This window comes from Nicotiana attenuata, unplaced genomic scaffold, assembly GCF_001879085.1.
Source record: "Nicotiana attenuata strain UT unplaced genomic scaffold, NIATTr2, whole genome shotgun sequence".
In the NCBI taxonomy this organism is placed as follows: Eukaryota; Viridiplantae; Streptophyta; class Magnoliopsida; order Solanales; family Solanaceae; genus Nicotiana; species Nicotiana attenuata.
Genome location: NW_017672257.1, coordinates 15511 through 31843, shown reverse-complemented (window position 1 = coordinate 31843; position 16333 = coordinate 15511). Strand labels below are relative to the sequence as shown.

Here is a 16333-nt window from a genome sequence, read left to right as displayed (position 1 = left end):
AAAATCTTCCCAGCTTTCTGACTTGATTCATTCATACAAAATTTTCTCGACTTATGATTACTTGGCTGTCAATTGATTTCCTTTCCTTTGTCCTTAAATAAACCTCTATGTATTTACCCCTCTTTTAATGCTTTGAAAAGTATTTGATTAATCCCTTTCCTTAATTAGTTTTGCCCGTTTGAAATCAGAATCCCTTAATTAAAGGGAAACCTTGTGTAATTGATTTTCAAACTATTTTCTTACCTATTTCTGCTTGCTTTCTACACTATAAAAGGACACGACCCTTTTACACTTATAACAGAAAACACACACTTCAGACTTCACACTATAATCCCACAATTCTCTTCTAAAAACTCATAGCATTCTGACTGCCTATTTGCACTTTGGCTTTACAAGACTACTGCTTTCTTTTGCTTGTTTCCTTGAGAGTGGTATGTTCTAGTTTTGGTTTCAGCATCATCCCAATGTGTTTACTTACAGCCTTTACATCCATGTCTATTTTATCGTCTATGTGGAGTTAAATGTTAACTAACATGTAAATTTCCTTTCATCTGTTTCTGTTGTGAATCTCTGCACTCTTGTTTCCCTCTATGTGCTTTGAGTTGTAGTTCAGAGCATGGCAATATTCAAGCTATTGTTCATGTTTGGACTTGATCCTTTAGGGGATTCTAACTCCCAAAACAATATGTTCTAATAGGCTGATGGGGTGTGCCAACATTTTCTATTGCTGGGTATGACCATTAGCCTGTCTTTGCCACTTCCCCTTTTCCACTTTTCAGAATTCCCTCTCTGCACTTACACTCATTCCTAGTTTCTAAGTTCTGCCCCCTCCTGTGAACCCTGCCTTGGGACCTTGAGTTCCCTCTAAACTTGGACACTTGAGGGCTGGCCCTTCCATACTGAACTATGACTCAATACTGCAATGTATTTGGGTGTGAGCACTGCCCGGAGTCCATTTGAGGCTCTTAGGGAACTCTGACACATCCCAAATAAGAGAAAGGCTTTGTATCTTCATCTTTGGAGTTGATTTACTTCATGCTTCAGACAGGAAGTCTGAATCAGGCTCTCCTTGGTTGTAATTTTAATTTTTCTGATCTAGTTTCTTTATTTTATTTTTTAGACTGTAATAATTTTGTAATAAACTTCTGGGGTGATTAGTAAAAAGGGAAGGGTAACCATGCATGCAAAGGGGTAGATATCATGCTCATAGGGAATTACTACACTTCTGTATTCATGTATCCTGCCAATAGCTTTACACGTCTGCATCCACATAGATATCATGTCTATAGGTTTATGCATCCATATAGATACCATGACTATAAGGAATGCTGCATCTCCATATAGATACCATGTCTATAAGGAATTCTACATTATCACATGTAGATACTATACCTATAGGTTCTGCATTATCATAATAGATACCATGTCTATAAGTTAACCAGAAATCCGGACTCTACATATGCATTGGTCACTAGGCAAACCTGTTTATAGGATTAAAAACTAACAGTATTCAGATATCATGCCCACAGAATTTCTGCACTCTTAATACGCCTGTAAAAGTGTTTAAAGTCAATAACGCCTAGAAAGCATGCCTATAGGAACTATTAGTCAAACCTAAATCGTTCATTCGCTTATAGGTCTAAAATCAATGACGATAATGCTTAATGTCTGCTTAATTTACGCTCTTTTACCAAAACGCGCCTCTCCTGGTTAATTGACAACTTCTTTTCCTAAGTCAGCACAATTCTTTTCTGAAACTAATAGATATCATTCCTATAGGTTTCATTTAACACTTAGGCAAGCCATAAGGTAAACTTGTAAACTGAATCAGATTCTTAGCTACAACCAGCAGGCAGGCCTGATTCGGATATTTTATTTGAAATATGTAATAGATCAGTCTGCAACAACTTTTAAGTTTAAACAGGCCCTAATCAGTACGTGTAAGACATGCTAAACTATCTGCTTCTCTTTGGTTTTTAAGGAGGTTTGTTTGAGCCTTTCTATCTTTTATGTGCTTCTTCCCATATTTGCTACATATGTGTTTTTGATTGTCGCCTTAGTATTTTGTCCTTTGAGACTATAAAACCTCATATCCCTTCCCTGTAGGATTAGTAGTCCAAATACCTCCAGAACTGATAGGATTGGGACGGGTAGTAGCATGCGATAAGTAACGAGACTATTCCGCGCTTTAATACCTTAATGGGGTGGGAAAGGACAGATATGGATATGATGACCACACGATAACACCACGTGTATAAGTGGTTACCGGGTGTTGTGTGGGGTGATCCATATTATTTATAAACCTAGGACCACATCCCCTTTTCTTGTTTATTTTATTCAGAATTTCAAAACTGCTTTACTTCAAATTTCAGCTTCTATTCTTTAATTCCCTTTAACTTCAATTACTTGCAATAATTATGTGAAAACCCCCCTCATATTTGACACTCTTATTTGTCTACTTATTGTTGCACTTAAAGTCACAATTATAGTATGGCCGGGAACCACACTAGTGGATCTCGAGGGGTGCCTAACACCTTCCCCTCGGGATAATTTCGAACCCTTACCCAATCTCTGGTTTTCTAAATCAAAATTTTTCTTAGTGTCCTAATGCACTTTAATCATTAGGTGGCGGCTCTTCAGTTCAAACCCAATTCCCAAAAGGGAACGAGTTATCCTCCAAAATATCATAAATCCGATTTCGCGATAAAAAGGGGGCGCGACACAGGTGTCAGCTCATGTATAGTTTTGGATAGCCTTGTCGACTGGTTTTTGTTGTATAATCTATCATGGCAACCTTGTCGGCTCGTACATTATATATAGATTCATGACAGCCTTGTCGGCGCATGTCATATATGTTCATGCCATTTCTATCATTGTTGGTTGTTTATGATTCATGTCTACCATTTATGTTAATCTCGTCGGTCCTTAAAGATAATAAGAAAGTTTAGATAAAATACACGTTCGTGCTCGGCAGGTATGGCTCGGGTGCCTGTCATGGCCTCTAGTTTGGGTCGTGACATTATAACAATAAGAAGAATTAATCTAAATAGTCACTCACCCGAAGATTTATAATATGTGTATAACTGTGTATAATCAATTATATAACTATGTATATCGGCTCAGAAAAATAAAAAGTGAATCCGACTGGATATTTAAAGATCCCTATAAATAACTCTATTTATTAATACTCCATCAATGATCGTTAACCTATAATAAAAGAAAAATGACCTTTTGGTCTTTGGCACACCCCTTAACAAAATACTAACTCCTAGAAAAAAATAAACATTGTTACTAAACTTTCCTTAATTTTAGTTTGCATATTGTTAATTTGACACATTATGATATGTCAATAAGGGCAAAATTGAAAAATTAAAGTTAATTCATTCTTAATTATATAAAAAAGATACTTATTCTAAACCAAAATAAAAAGGTAAAAAAGTTACTATAATGGACTGGAGGGACTAATATGCTGTAACATGCTAAGTTACACTAATGATATAAAAATTTCGTTATATTGTAATTAACTTGCTGAATTCACCAGAATCAAGGGTGTATGTAGTATATATGTGACAGGTTCAAATGAACCCATAACTTTCGATACAGAGCATAAATTTATGTGTAAAATCTACCAAAATTGCAACAATTAGTAGATTTGAACCCATAGTTTTAAAAATATAATGAGTTTAATGCTAAAAATTTTAAAGACTGAACCCATAGAGTTTAAATCGTGAATCCGCCTCCGACCAGATGATATGTAATTATAGGCTATCTACAAATGGATGACCATTACCCCATGAGAGTAAATGTTTTGTTGACTCCAAAGACATGCATAATAACTAGTACTCTATAATACATGATAAATGATGAAAAGTGCATATTTTTTAGTATATTTGCACATTAATTCTTGTGTGTGTCGCGGGAGATTACATGATTTTCGAAGTGAAATATATTCATTATGTGTTTCTTATGTGTAGAAACGAGTTTTGATGACAAATGATCAAAATATGACAATTCGATACAAAAAGGAGAAATTAAAGCAGTGGGAGCTCGTCTACTCTCGTGCGTGGCACGAAGTCGGACGCGAAAAAAGGAGAAAAATTAAGGCACAAAACAGCGAAGCGAAGAAAAGGCACGGAGCGCTTCGCGAAATGGAAGAATCTCAAAAGTTGGATCCGCGTCAAAGTCCATGTTTAGACGCGAAGGCACACGCGGATCCGCGTCAAAGTCCGCGTCTAGACGCGAAGGCACACGCGGATTCCAGCTCTCCCATCCGAAGTTGGATTGAATAATTCTGCCCCTCATCAACCCTTGGTCATATAAATACATCCTAAAACACCACTTTGAAGAAGGAGAGACACTACTTTAGTTTTAGACTACTTTTGGAGGAAGAACAAGTGTGAGAAGATCAACCCAACATTAGAGTTTTTCTATCTCTTCTATTATCTTACATTTACCTGTTATGAATAATTTAGTAGATTATTATCGTTTTATTATGAGTAGCTAAATTCTTTGTCTAGGGTTTTGATGGAACTTATTGAAGGATGAACTTCTTGATTATGTTAATATAGTTTGCCAGTTTAATCTCTATTTGTTCAACTACGTGTTTGTTGTAGTTAATTGACAGGATCCTCAATTTGTTGTGCCTATTTAGTGTGCATAACTCGGGAGAGAGTGCATATTTAGGTAGTTGTTGAACAACATCACTCCCAAAGTATAAGAGGGATCTATAACTGCGGGTTTAAAGGCGGGATTAGGGATAACGAAGCCTTGGGTGCAATCTAAAGTGAGATGTAATAAACAAATCCAGCTAGCGTATCTCGGGAGAGTGCGTTTAGTAAATTATTGTGATTACTCGGGAGAGATTTACGGCAAAAAGAGTGCTCATGATTGATAGAGATGTTTTGGTGAATCTATATGAAACATAGCCGGAAGGGATTCCATCAATAGGGGAAATCATAGCCTTAGAATCCTCTCATAACTGTTTACAACTCAAGCATAGTAGTTTTCAGCTGTTTATTTACTTTCAGTCTTAGTTATTAGTAATAACATCAACTGTTATTTACAACGTTTGGGGAAGTTGATTCTAAAGAATTTAGTAAATCCAACGAAAGTAATTGATAGGTTAATTCTCTGTGGATTCGACTCTGGGCATAAATACTCAGGTTATATTTGCAACGTCCGCGTGTCCTTTTATAAGGCATAGTTGGGCGTGATCAAATTTTAGCGCCGTTGCGGGGGAACTAACGGTGTAGTTGTAGGTGTACATATTGCTAGGTTTCAAGTTTGAACTTTTATTTTATTATTTGATTTTTTTATTTTTTATTTTAGTTTTATTTGTTTATTTGAGAAACATGACATCATGGAATTATGAGAATTTTGTTGTTGGTAATTCTACTTTTGATCCTCCTTATGCATATTGTGAAGGAAACCACCCAGCGCAAAATTATCAAAATATTCCTGAGAGCGAGTTTTGTGCACCAACTCAATCTTATGTGTGGAATGTGTGTGATATGTGTGGTGGTCAAGATGGTCACTTTCACGGTTGTGCTTATATTTCTTACCTTCCTCCAACCCCTTACTTTGATGGTTCTTCTATTTCTGGTGAAGTTAATAGGAACAAAGAACCTAGGGAAACTGACCTAAAGAAGATCGAAGATATGTTAAAGTGCATTTTGGAACTACATAGTAAATTACACCTGCAGATAGATAGGCAGGAGGAAACTATTCACAATTTGAAAGTTCACATGAGTCAACTGGTTGAAGTTTTTAATGCTCAACAAGACAATATTGTGAATAGTATCCAAGAAGAGCGTGAATTAGATACAGAAATTGAGGAGCTAGAGGAGAAAGCCAGAGTAAAACACCAACAATCAATCGAACTAGATTTTGAGGATGCCGATGTCGTAGAAGAGATACTAGAGTCAACCAAGGATATTGAGGATACATATTCGTTGAGAATGTAGACAGTCCCAGTGTTCATGTAGTTGAGCGCATTGGTCCACACTCCAAGCATTTTTCCACATTATGTTTGGATGATGATATCGAAATAGAGTCGTCCGAGCCACTTGAGGAGTCAAAGAATGAGGAACAAAGTGCTTATATTCTGGAATTCTTCTTGCTAGAAAGTCGGGATTACACATCTCATCTAAAGGCCAAGAAGTGCAGAACACTATATTATTTTAGTAGACCAGTCAGATTCGTTCCACCACCCCAGGAGCATGATCATTGAGCAGAATCAAAACTTGGGGTCCAATTCATAAGTTCAAAGTGGAGGCAAAAAGTGATTCGCGTCGTGCCGCGACGTTAAATCAAGCGCTTGTTGGGAGACAACCCAGCTTTATTACTTTCTTTTATTTATTTTTATTTTTTTAATTGTATTATTTTTGTAGTGTCAATTTTTTTTATTTTCTAGGAGCATGGAAACCAAAGGTATTGGAAGGATGCAACATCAAATCAAAAGGTTGAAACTAAGTGTGAGGTACCCGCACGAAGGACCAAGCTTGGGAGAAGTCTGAGTACCCCATGAGCTGTTAGTGCTTCGGCCTTTGGCCTACTAGGGAGTCTCATTTACCCTTTTATTAGTTATGGTGTGCATTGAGGACAATGCACAATTTTAAGTGTGGGGTGAGGAGATTGTCTGGGTGACTTTCTATGCTATTTTAGTTGTGTTAGTTTAACTGAATAATTTTTTTAAATAGAAAAGATTGGAATTTTCCCGAAGATGGATCTAATAGACAATTTTCTTGAGGGATTTAGTCTAAAGAAAAAATAAAATAAAAATATTTTCTTTTGTTAGGTAGTGTAGCAATTCCCCCTTGGTTTTTCTTTGTGCCGCGGTTCTTTTCCAAGGGTTTTATTTGAACCGGGTGTAGTTAGTTTTTTTTAAGGAATAAGAGCCATTATGTTGTGTTTTGAATTGAAGCAATATCCTTGACTTTGTTATGCCTTGAGAATAGTCAGTACTTTGGTTGTGACGCTTAGGCTCAGTTTTTGACTCTTGTATAAGTACCTTAAATTGTATGATTTTAAATTTGCTTAACTGCTTTGACTAGAGTGTCTTGATGTATCCAATCCTGAGTGAGTTATGTGCCATGTGTGTGTGAGGTTTGGGTGTTATTTTGTGCATTGAATTTGATGCCTAGAACTTGCCCCGTGTGTTTGCAAAGCGAAATAATAGTTTTATACAGTCTAGAAAGTGATATAGGCATTTCTTTGTTGAGCCAGATATGTATTTACCCGCCTAATTATTATGTATCGTGGTTAACCCCTTTGAGCCTGTAATCCTGTTTCTTTGGCAACCACATTACAAGCCTTACCCATTTGTTTGAATTAACCATCTATTTGAACCATTGTAACCTCTCATGAGCACTTGAATTGTTTAGGAACTTTGTAAAGGTTAAAGTGTGGGGTGGTTGGTTTGGCTTTTGAGTGGAACTAATTAAATAAGGAGAAAAGTGCACTATTTTAAAAAAGTAAGAGCCACTTGAATTGCAAAAAAAAAAAATATAGTTGGATTGTTGTGGAAAAAAAAATTCTTGATAAGTGGTGGCTCTTAATGTAAGTGTGCTTAAAGAAGAATGGGGTAATATACGTTGATGTGAAGGTGGAGTTTTGGTTTGATATAAGTATTGGGTTTGAATGTTAAAGTATATGTATTAAAGTGCTTAGGGAGGTGTAGTCACTCTTATATCTAAATGTATCCTACCCGTCCCGTAGCCTACATTACAACCAAATAAAATCCTAATTGATCCTAGATTGAATGAGCTCGATTAGTGGAGTTGTACACTACGGGCAAGCTTATGGTGCATCTTTTGTGGCATATGAATGTTATTTCTGAGAGTGAGTGAATTCTTTCTATCTTGAGTTCCTAAGTGTTCTTAAATTTTATTGTGTGGAACTCCTCTCTTTTGTATGTGAGGGCACTTGATTCATGAAGGAAAGGTAATGTCAGTGACCTCTATGTTAGAGTAAGTGGGTGAGTTGTGAATAATGCGTGGTACTTGTGAGTCAAATCTTGAGGTGAAGATGTTACGCTTTTGTGCTTAGTCTATTTTAAATACTTTTGGTGTGATGAGTTAGGAGAATTGTTTATAAAGGTATTCTTGCCTATGCGCTCAATTTTGAGTTGCTCGAGGATGAGCAAGAGTTTAAGTGTGGGGTATTGATAAATGATGAAATGTGCATATTTTTGAGTATATTTGCATATTAATTCTTGTGTGCATCGCGGGAGATTACATGATTTTCGAAGTGAAATATACTCATTATGTGTTTCTTATGAGTAGGAACGAATTTGGATGATAAATGATCAAAAGATGACAATTCGACACAAAAAGAAGAAATTAAAGCAGTGGGAGCTCGTCTACTCTCGTGCGTGGCACGAAGTCGGACGCGAAAAAGGAGAAAAATTAAGGCACAAAACAGCGAAGCGAAGCAAAGGCACGGAGCACTTCGCGAAATGGAAGAATCTCAAAAGCTGGATCCGCGTCAAAGTTCGTGTCTAGACGCGAAGGCAAACGCGGATCCGCGTCAAAGTCCGCGTCTAGACGCGAAGGCAGACGCGGATTCCAGCTCTCCCATCCGAAGTTGGATTGAAGAATTCCGCCCCTCATCAACCCTGGGTCATATAAATACATCCTAAAACACCACTTTGAAGAAAGAGAGACACTACTTTAGTTTTAGACTACTTTTGGAGGAAGAACAAGTGTGAGAAGATCAACCCAACATTAGAGTTTTTCTATCTCTTCTATTATCTTACATTTACCTGTTATGAATAATTTAGTAGATTATTATCGTTTTGTTATGAGTAGCTAAATTCTTTGTCTAGGGTTTTGATGGAACCTATTGAAGGATGAACTTCTTGATTATGTTAATATAGTTTGCCAGTTTAATCTCTATTTGTTCAACTACGTGTTTGTTGTAGTTAATTGACAGAATCCTCAATTAGTTGTGCCTATTTAGTGTGCATAACTCGGGAGAGAGTGCATATTTAGGTAATTGTTGAACAACATCACTCCCAAAGTATAAGAGGGATCTATAACTGCGGGTTTAAATGCGGGATTAGGGATAACGAAGACTTGGGCGCAATCTAAAGTGAGCTGTAATAAACAAAGCCAGCTAGCGTATCTCGGGAGAGTGCGTGTAGTAAATTATTGTGATTACTCGGGAGAGATTTACGGTAAAAAGAGTGCTCATGATAGATAGAGATGTTTTGGTGAATCTATATGAAACATAGCCGAAAGGGATTCCATCAATAGGGGAAATCATAGGCTTAGAATCCTCTCATAACTGTTTACAACTCAAGTATAGTAGTTTTCAGCTGTTTATTTACTTTTAGTCTTAGTTATTAGTAATACCATCAACTGTTATTTACAACGTTTGGGGAGGTTGATTATAAAGAATTTAGTAAATCCAACGAAATTAATTGATAGGTTAATTTTCTGTGGATTCGACTCTGGGCATAAATACTCAGGTTATATTTACAACGTCCGCGTATCCTTTTATAAGGCATAGTTGGGCATGATCAATACAACCAATATCATCAATATTCTCAAAGCAGAGATTGGTTCACAGATAAACTATTCAAAGCAATATCAGCCAACAAACTAAGCAATGAAAGAATATGTTACTTTCCAATATAATGGTGTACCATAAGATATCTTGTAGTTTTTCTTCTATATCTGCGTTAGAAAATAAACTTATTAAAGTCAAGAATTTATTTATTTTGACACATTAATATGGGTATAAAATGTTTAATCGATGTTAATCAAAATAAGGTAGCAAATATAAATCAGTGAAGAAAATACACAAAAAAAAAAAATGACGAAAGAATTAGGTCAGCATGACAAAAGAAACATGAATTGATTGACTTGAATGATGATGTTGGAGAGTCAAATAATAATTGGTCCTATATTTATGGATTGGTTCGAGACTATGATGTCGTTATATATTATGTGGGTGACTCCCTTCCATAGGCAGATTTAGTATTTTTAAAAAAGAGGAAAAAATTATTGAGTGGGAATCAATCCTTGTTCCTCTAGATGAATGACTCAATATTTAGTCAAGTGCTTCATTCAGCATTTGTGAAGTATAGGTGTCAATATATAATATTAGATAAATTTTAAAAAATACATATATTACATACATAATTTAATAGAGAGACCATTAGTTCACGTGCTCTATTAAATAATGTATAAATCAGCCCCTGCTCCTGTCACACTAGCAACGACTTTTTATTTTTTCATCTGAAGTTTGGTTTGAGCTCGATCAATCTGGACTTTTATTTTGGGAGTAAAACTTTCTCTATCAAATGAGATTTCCTATATAAGACTCAAACTCAAGATCATTGATTTAAAATGTAAAAGAATTTACCATTCCACTACGACCTTTGCCAGGTTGTAAACGGTCTTTTAAATTCCAAAGAAAGACAATTATGTCAAAAGAACATGAGACGGGAAAAGAGTGGGAAAAATGCATCAGTAAATATCGAAAATTAAAAGAAATAACTATGACGAAACCAATATCATGCAATTTAAGAGTTCTCCAAAAACAGACGTCAATAAATCAATAATCATGAGGTGTTGTTCCCATAACTCAAAACCTTTTTGAGATGAGAAAAAGGAAGAGAAGAATGCATCCATAAATATCCAAAATTAGAAGAACTATAACTATGACTATATCATACAATTGCTAAGAGTCTCACATGCCAGACTCAGATCCATAAATGTAAATAAATTTTAATTTTATCGCTACTAGAACTAAATATTATCCAGAAACAAATTAAAAGTCAATATTATAAGAATTTATGTTAACCAAAAAAGAGGGACAAAAAGAAAAAGAATTTATGGACTTGCGTGCATGTACGTATTCAAAGTAATTTCTGTTGTTTTTATTAGAAAGGTTTTGATTTAATCAGAAGTGATATGCTAAGGTTAACATGGTCACAACCTATAAAGTTTTATTGCGTAGATATGTATTCTGATGTAATTTCTAATTAATGGACTAAATTAAAAATGAAAGATCTATGTATAGGGTTGGGATTGATCCTAAATCAGACATGCTTGTGATATATATATATATATATATATATATATATATATATATATATATATATATATATATATATATATATATAGATATATAATCACTTGCCTTGATGAGATATAGTACCAAATGCAAGCATTTGTGGCTTGCAACTCGATCCACTAATTAATTGTAATATTGCAGCAGTGTGCAACCCAATCACACATACTACTATCGCAGTGTGCAATTCGATTCACACATAATATCATTGCAGCGTGCAATCCGATCCACACATAATATCTTTACAGCGTGCAGTTCGATCCATACATCATCAATAATCAATAATAGCTCATAATGTCTGTGGTGGCAAAATTCTCATGTTTTCACAATATTCGACTCTCCAACTCGTATCGCAACTATTTTTTTCCCATCAAATTTATGAATTCAGGTACAATTCCGAATTTAACTTAGTTTCTTGACAACGTGATTAATGATGTAACCAATATCACGCAATCTAAGAGTTTTCACATGCGAGATTGCCATATTAAAATAAGCAAAATTGTTTTTATCTCTACTAGAACTAATTAATAACCAAAAACACAAGTCAATATCCCAAAGGATATAATTAAGCTGGTGGGAATTAAAGTGAATAAATGAATGTAAACCGAACAAAGTTAAAAGAGTCCAAGGGTCTTAGTTCACTTAATTATTAGTTACATAACCAAACAGCAAACATGACTGTTCCCTCTATGATGTTTACGTCTTCCACAAATTTTATACTCATAGTATTCTGTTTGGCATTTTAGGAGTATTTCACAGCCGCAACATTTGCAAACTTTTCATACTAATAAAATATATACACGCAATTGTAATCAGCGCCTTAAATGCCCTTAAGTGGTGGCTCCTAACTCTACACATCATTTCTCTTGGTTTCTCCTGGCAACCACATTTTTAAATTACGCGTGTATCCGAATCAACTTGCTTGGACCTCGATTATCTATTATTCTTACTAGCACAAAGAGCTGGTAACAATGCTTAACGCTACTACGGTAGTTTGGAAAAATTACGTAGCGTATTTTTGTCATTTCTAAACTTTAAACCGTAATCTCTGCAGTTTCACTCACTTTATTGACCTTTAACAAACACTTTTAGATGCCTTGTAGACTTTGGCGGAATCAGAAATTCTAGCAAGGGATTCAAAGAAATGCAACATATGTGATACAAACCTACGACTTAATATAATTTTTGAGTGATCTTTTGCCATTGCACGAAAAACTTCTCTTATGTCAAGGAAATTTTACCAATTATACATGTAAAAAATATTTTTTTTATTAGGATCGAAATAATTAGGTATCATGCGGAGGCTAGTAAAGCAAACTTTGAACGACGATAAATCAAATAACAAAAGAGAAATATATCAAAAGAGACACAAACATTTAACGTGGTTCAATCAATTGACCGACCTCCATAGATGGAGAGGAGCAATCCACTATATATTTTCCTCCAAAAAAAGGACTAGACAAATATGGAAGAATAATATTTTTCTTTTCGTAGGAAAAATCAATTATGGTAAAGATGCTTGTCATTCCTTCAAAATTAGGAGAACCAAATAGAAAAACTCAATTATGGTATATATATTGCTCTTCCTACAAATAGTAGAAGAACCAAATATATTTATCGTATAATTTTGTCAATAAAAGGGACTCAATTGCACTCCTTAATTACATGTACCTCAGCCTGCCTCCTGCCAACCACATTTCCATATAAACAACTTTTACCTTTCCTATTCAAGATATTTCCCATCTATAAAACTTCCACAAATTCTTCATTATATTATTCCAACATCTTTAGCTCTTTTAATATACAAAAATACTTCAATGTCTCGTCAATGGATGAGCCTAGTAGGAGCATTATGGCTACAATCCATGGCTGGAACAAACACTAATTTCCCAGCTTATTCTACTCAAATCAAGAAACTTTTATCCATATCTCAAATTCAACTCAATAACCTAGCATTTGCTTCTGATGCTGGAAAATTACTTGGTTGGTTTTCAGGAATTGCAGCTACTTATTTACCACTTTGGCTAGTTCTTTTAATTGGTTCAACACTTGGATTTATTGGCTATGGGGTGCAATATCTTTTCCTTACAAATCATATCCATTCTTTATCATATTGGCATGTTTTTTCACTCACTTTTTTAGCTGGTAACAGTATTTGTTGGATCAACACTGTTTGTTACATTTTAGCAATACAAAATTTTCCATTAGATCGTCAAGTTGCAGTTGGATTATCAACAAGTTACTTAAGTTTAAGTGCCAAGATTATTACAGATATAGTCAATGTTATTAATTTTTCATCTCCAAGTGAAAGAGCTAAGGTTTATCTTCTTTTAAACTCGGTTTTACCCCTCTTTGTTTCAATTGTTACTGCACCAGTAATTCGTGAGACAAAAGTTGAAAAATCAAGAAAATTATCAGATGGTTTTAGAGTAATGTTTATTATAACATTAGCTACAGGGGCTTATGCTGTGATTACTAGTATGGAATCTGCTATGAATAAATTATTGCCAAGATTGTTAAGTTTATTTGGAATGGGGGTATTTTTGGTACTTCCAATATTGGTACCATTGACTGAAAAAATTAAAGAACATTGGCATAGACAATGTTGGATAAGAAGAGACACAAGAATTTGTGATTTAAGTAATTTGGAGGAAGCTGAAATGAGAATATCACAAGAGGAGAATACTAATTGTGGGGTGAAAGAAGAAAATGATATTGGATTTGCTGTAATGGAGGAAATTGGAGCAAAGAAAATGCTGATGAGATTGGATTTTTGGTTATATTTCTTTGTTTATTTATTTGGTGCAACACTTGGTTTGGTTTATTTAAATAATTTGGGACAAATTGCTGATACTCGTGGATATACTGGGACTTCTGCTCTGGTTTCATTATCATCTTCTTTTGGTTTCTTTGGTCGTCTTCTTCCTTCACTCTTCGACTATCTTTTTTCCAGGTGAAAATTCTCTCTGATCTCCATGTTCTTTTATTTAAAATTATATGACGTTCGAAATTTACTGGCGTGACTAATTTAGATTTACGTCACGATATAGTGTCCATTAAGAGGAAAACGCTTCTTATCAGGAGTTTCTTAATTTTAAAGCTCGATCTTGAGATCAAGGTTGGCTGAAGGGTTAGGCAAGTAAAGCATATGCATTAATATTAGGCCCCAATTTTGAGGGGCCCTAGTTTTAGAAGGAATATGTTATGTGTTGAAATTTCCTTAAAAGATGTTTTAAGTATTTTATAGTAAAAAATTATCATTGTGAAATTAACGTGACTGTTGAAAGATGGAAAAGTCCTCCCAAGTAAAGTAGACGTACCTCTATGATTTCTTTAGTCTTGATATAACCTTTATTTTGCATTTTTTTACATTTGGACCACTAAAATAGTCACTCTAATATTGATGACTTAGACTTATGTTTCGAATTTAAAATATTAAGAAAAGTAGTACAAATAGCAGATAATACTCTAATCGATATACTTACTTACATAAAAGACTTTATTCTTTTTAAAATGCCTAACAATTGCCTCGATAGAAAGAAGTTTTTCAAAATAAAAATGAATAAAAATTTACATAAGATTAATAAGGTTTCAAGAATGATTATAGATGGGTTAGCTTATTATAAATTGAAAAATAATTACTAAAAACAGATTATAAAGAATTTTGGCCTCTAATTGTAGTTGCGCATTAGGCCCCAAGTATATCGAACTGCCCCTGTTTGAAACATTTGATTAAGAATAGAATAATTCGTCTACTATTTCATTACATTTGTTAGTTGTTGCTTTCTCTTGTTTTTAATGCAAAATTGTGACTAGAAAGAATGTAGTTGGTATATAAAATTTAAGGAGCCGCTTGTTATGGTGGAATACATGCAATATATTTATTTGTGCGTTAATGTGGGAAGCCCAAGGATAATTATCACCATTCATTCTCTTCTAGTTTTAGACCAAGTATTTTTTCATGCATTAAACACTAAAAATTTGGCACGACTATTCACTAGTCTAGTAAGCTAAAGAGGTACGTAACCAATTCATCTTTACGTGGAATAATTATCTTTATATTGTTTCTAGACGGCTTACTTATAGTTATATTTTAGGTGATTTGATAGCACAAAATTCACACTTCCCGTGTATAAAAACTTAATTCGTTCCATTATTTGTTTCAGGAGTAAATATGCAATTTCAAGACCAGCGACTATAGCACTGACACTAGCACCAATGACAGGAGCTTTCTTTTTGCTACTACACAATAGTCACGTTCCTCTCTATATTAGCACCGCTATAATTGGAATTTGTACGGGAGCCATTACTTCTATTTCTGTTGCACAAACCACTGAGCTATTTGGAACTAAGAATTTTGGTGTCAATCATAATATTGTTGTGGCAAATATTCCAATAGGTTCCTTTTTATTTGGGGACTTAGCAGCTTTGATCTACAGAAGACAAAGAAATTCAAGTGATGGAATTTGTTTAGGCATGAAATGTTTTCAGACAACATTTGTTATTTGGGGTTGTCTTTGTTTCCTAGGAACTTGTTTAGCTTTCATTCTTCATATAAGAACTCAAAAATTCTATAACCATTTACGTGGAAGAAATTAATATTATTAACTAGTAATATAGAGTTAATAACATTAGCGGTTATTATTAGACAGCAGTACAAACGGATATGTTTTTGTTACTTTGTTTAGTTGTGTGTAACATCCATGTATACCTACTAAAATTCGAATATAAGGTAAAAAAAAAATGTTTTGTTAAGGACATATTCGGTATTTTGCCGAATGAATTGTAGTGACGATTCTCATTCTGATTATTGGCGAACACACCTTTAATTTACTGAAAAGGTATCATTTAACTGACACCACTTCGCAAATATATATATATATATATATATATATATATATATATATATGCAATAAGCCAACACTGCTTAAAAATGATACAAGAAATGAAGCATTAATTAAACTAACACAATCCTAGATCCAAATATAATTACGCGCTAATTGTAACAATACGCCGATATTGCTTGTATAAAATTCTGTATACAGTCACTTATTCTGATTTGGTTGCGTAAAATAGAGAAGAGAATCTCTCTAGTGAAGGGTTAATCGACATATGATGAGCAATTGTTACAATAATACAAAAAATGTCAATTAATTTTCTTTTTTTTTCTCCCTAAGACACGAGTCATATATATATATATATATATATATATATATATATATATATATATATATATATATATATATATATATTG

At 34.2% G+C, this 16333-nt stretch overlaps 1 protein-coding gene across 1 annotated transcript; it reads left to right on the top strand.

Annotated features, from left to right (window-relative positions):
* Positions 1-12751: 12751 nt before the first annotated feature.
* Positions 12752-15834, top strand: LOC109212491 (protein NUCLEAR FUSION DEFECTIVE 4). The gene is made up of 2 exons (XM_019376139.1): positions 12752-14032; positions 15246-15834. Exons 1-2 carry the CDS (start codon positions 12897-12899, stop codon positions 15676-15678), a joined length of 1569 nt encoding a protein of 522 aa, XP_019231684.1. The 5' UTR covers positions 12752-12896; the 3' UTR covers positions 15679-15834.
* Positions 15835-16333: the final 499 nt, after the last annotated feature.

Coding starts and splice junctions, on each gene's coding strand:
- LOC109212491 (XM_019376139.1), top strand. CDS start 12,897: ATGTCTCGTCAATGGATGAGCCTAGTAGGAGCATTATGGCTACAATCC. Junction 14,033..15,245: donor TTCGACTATCTTTTTTCCAG/GTGAAAATTCTC, acceptor TATTTGTTTCAG/GAGTAAATATGCAATTTCAA.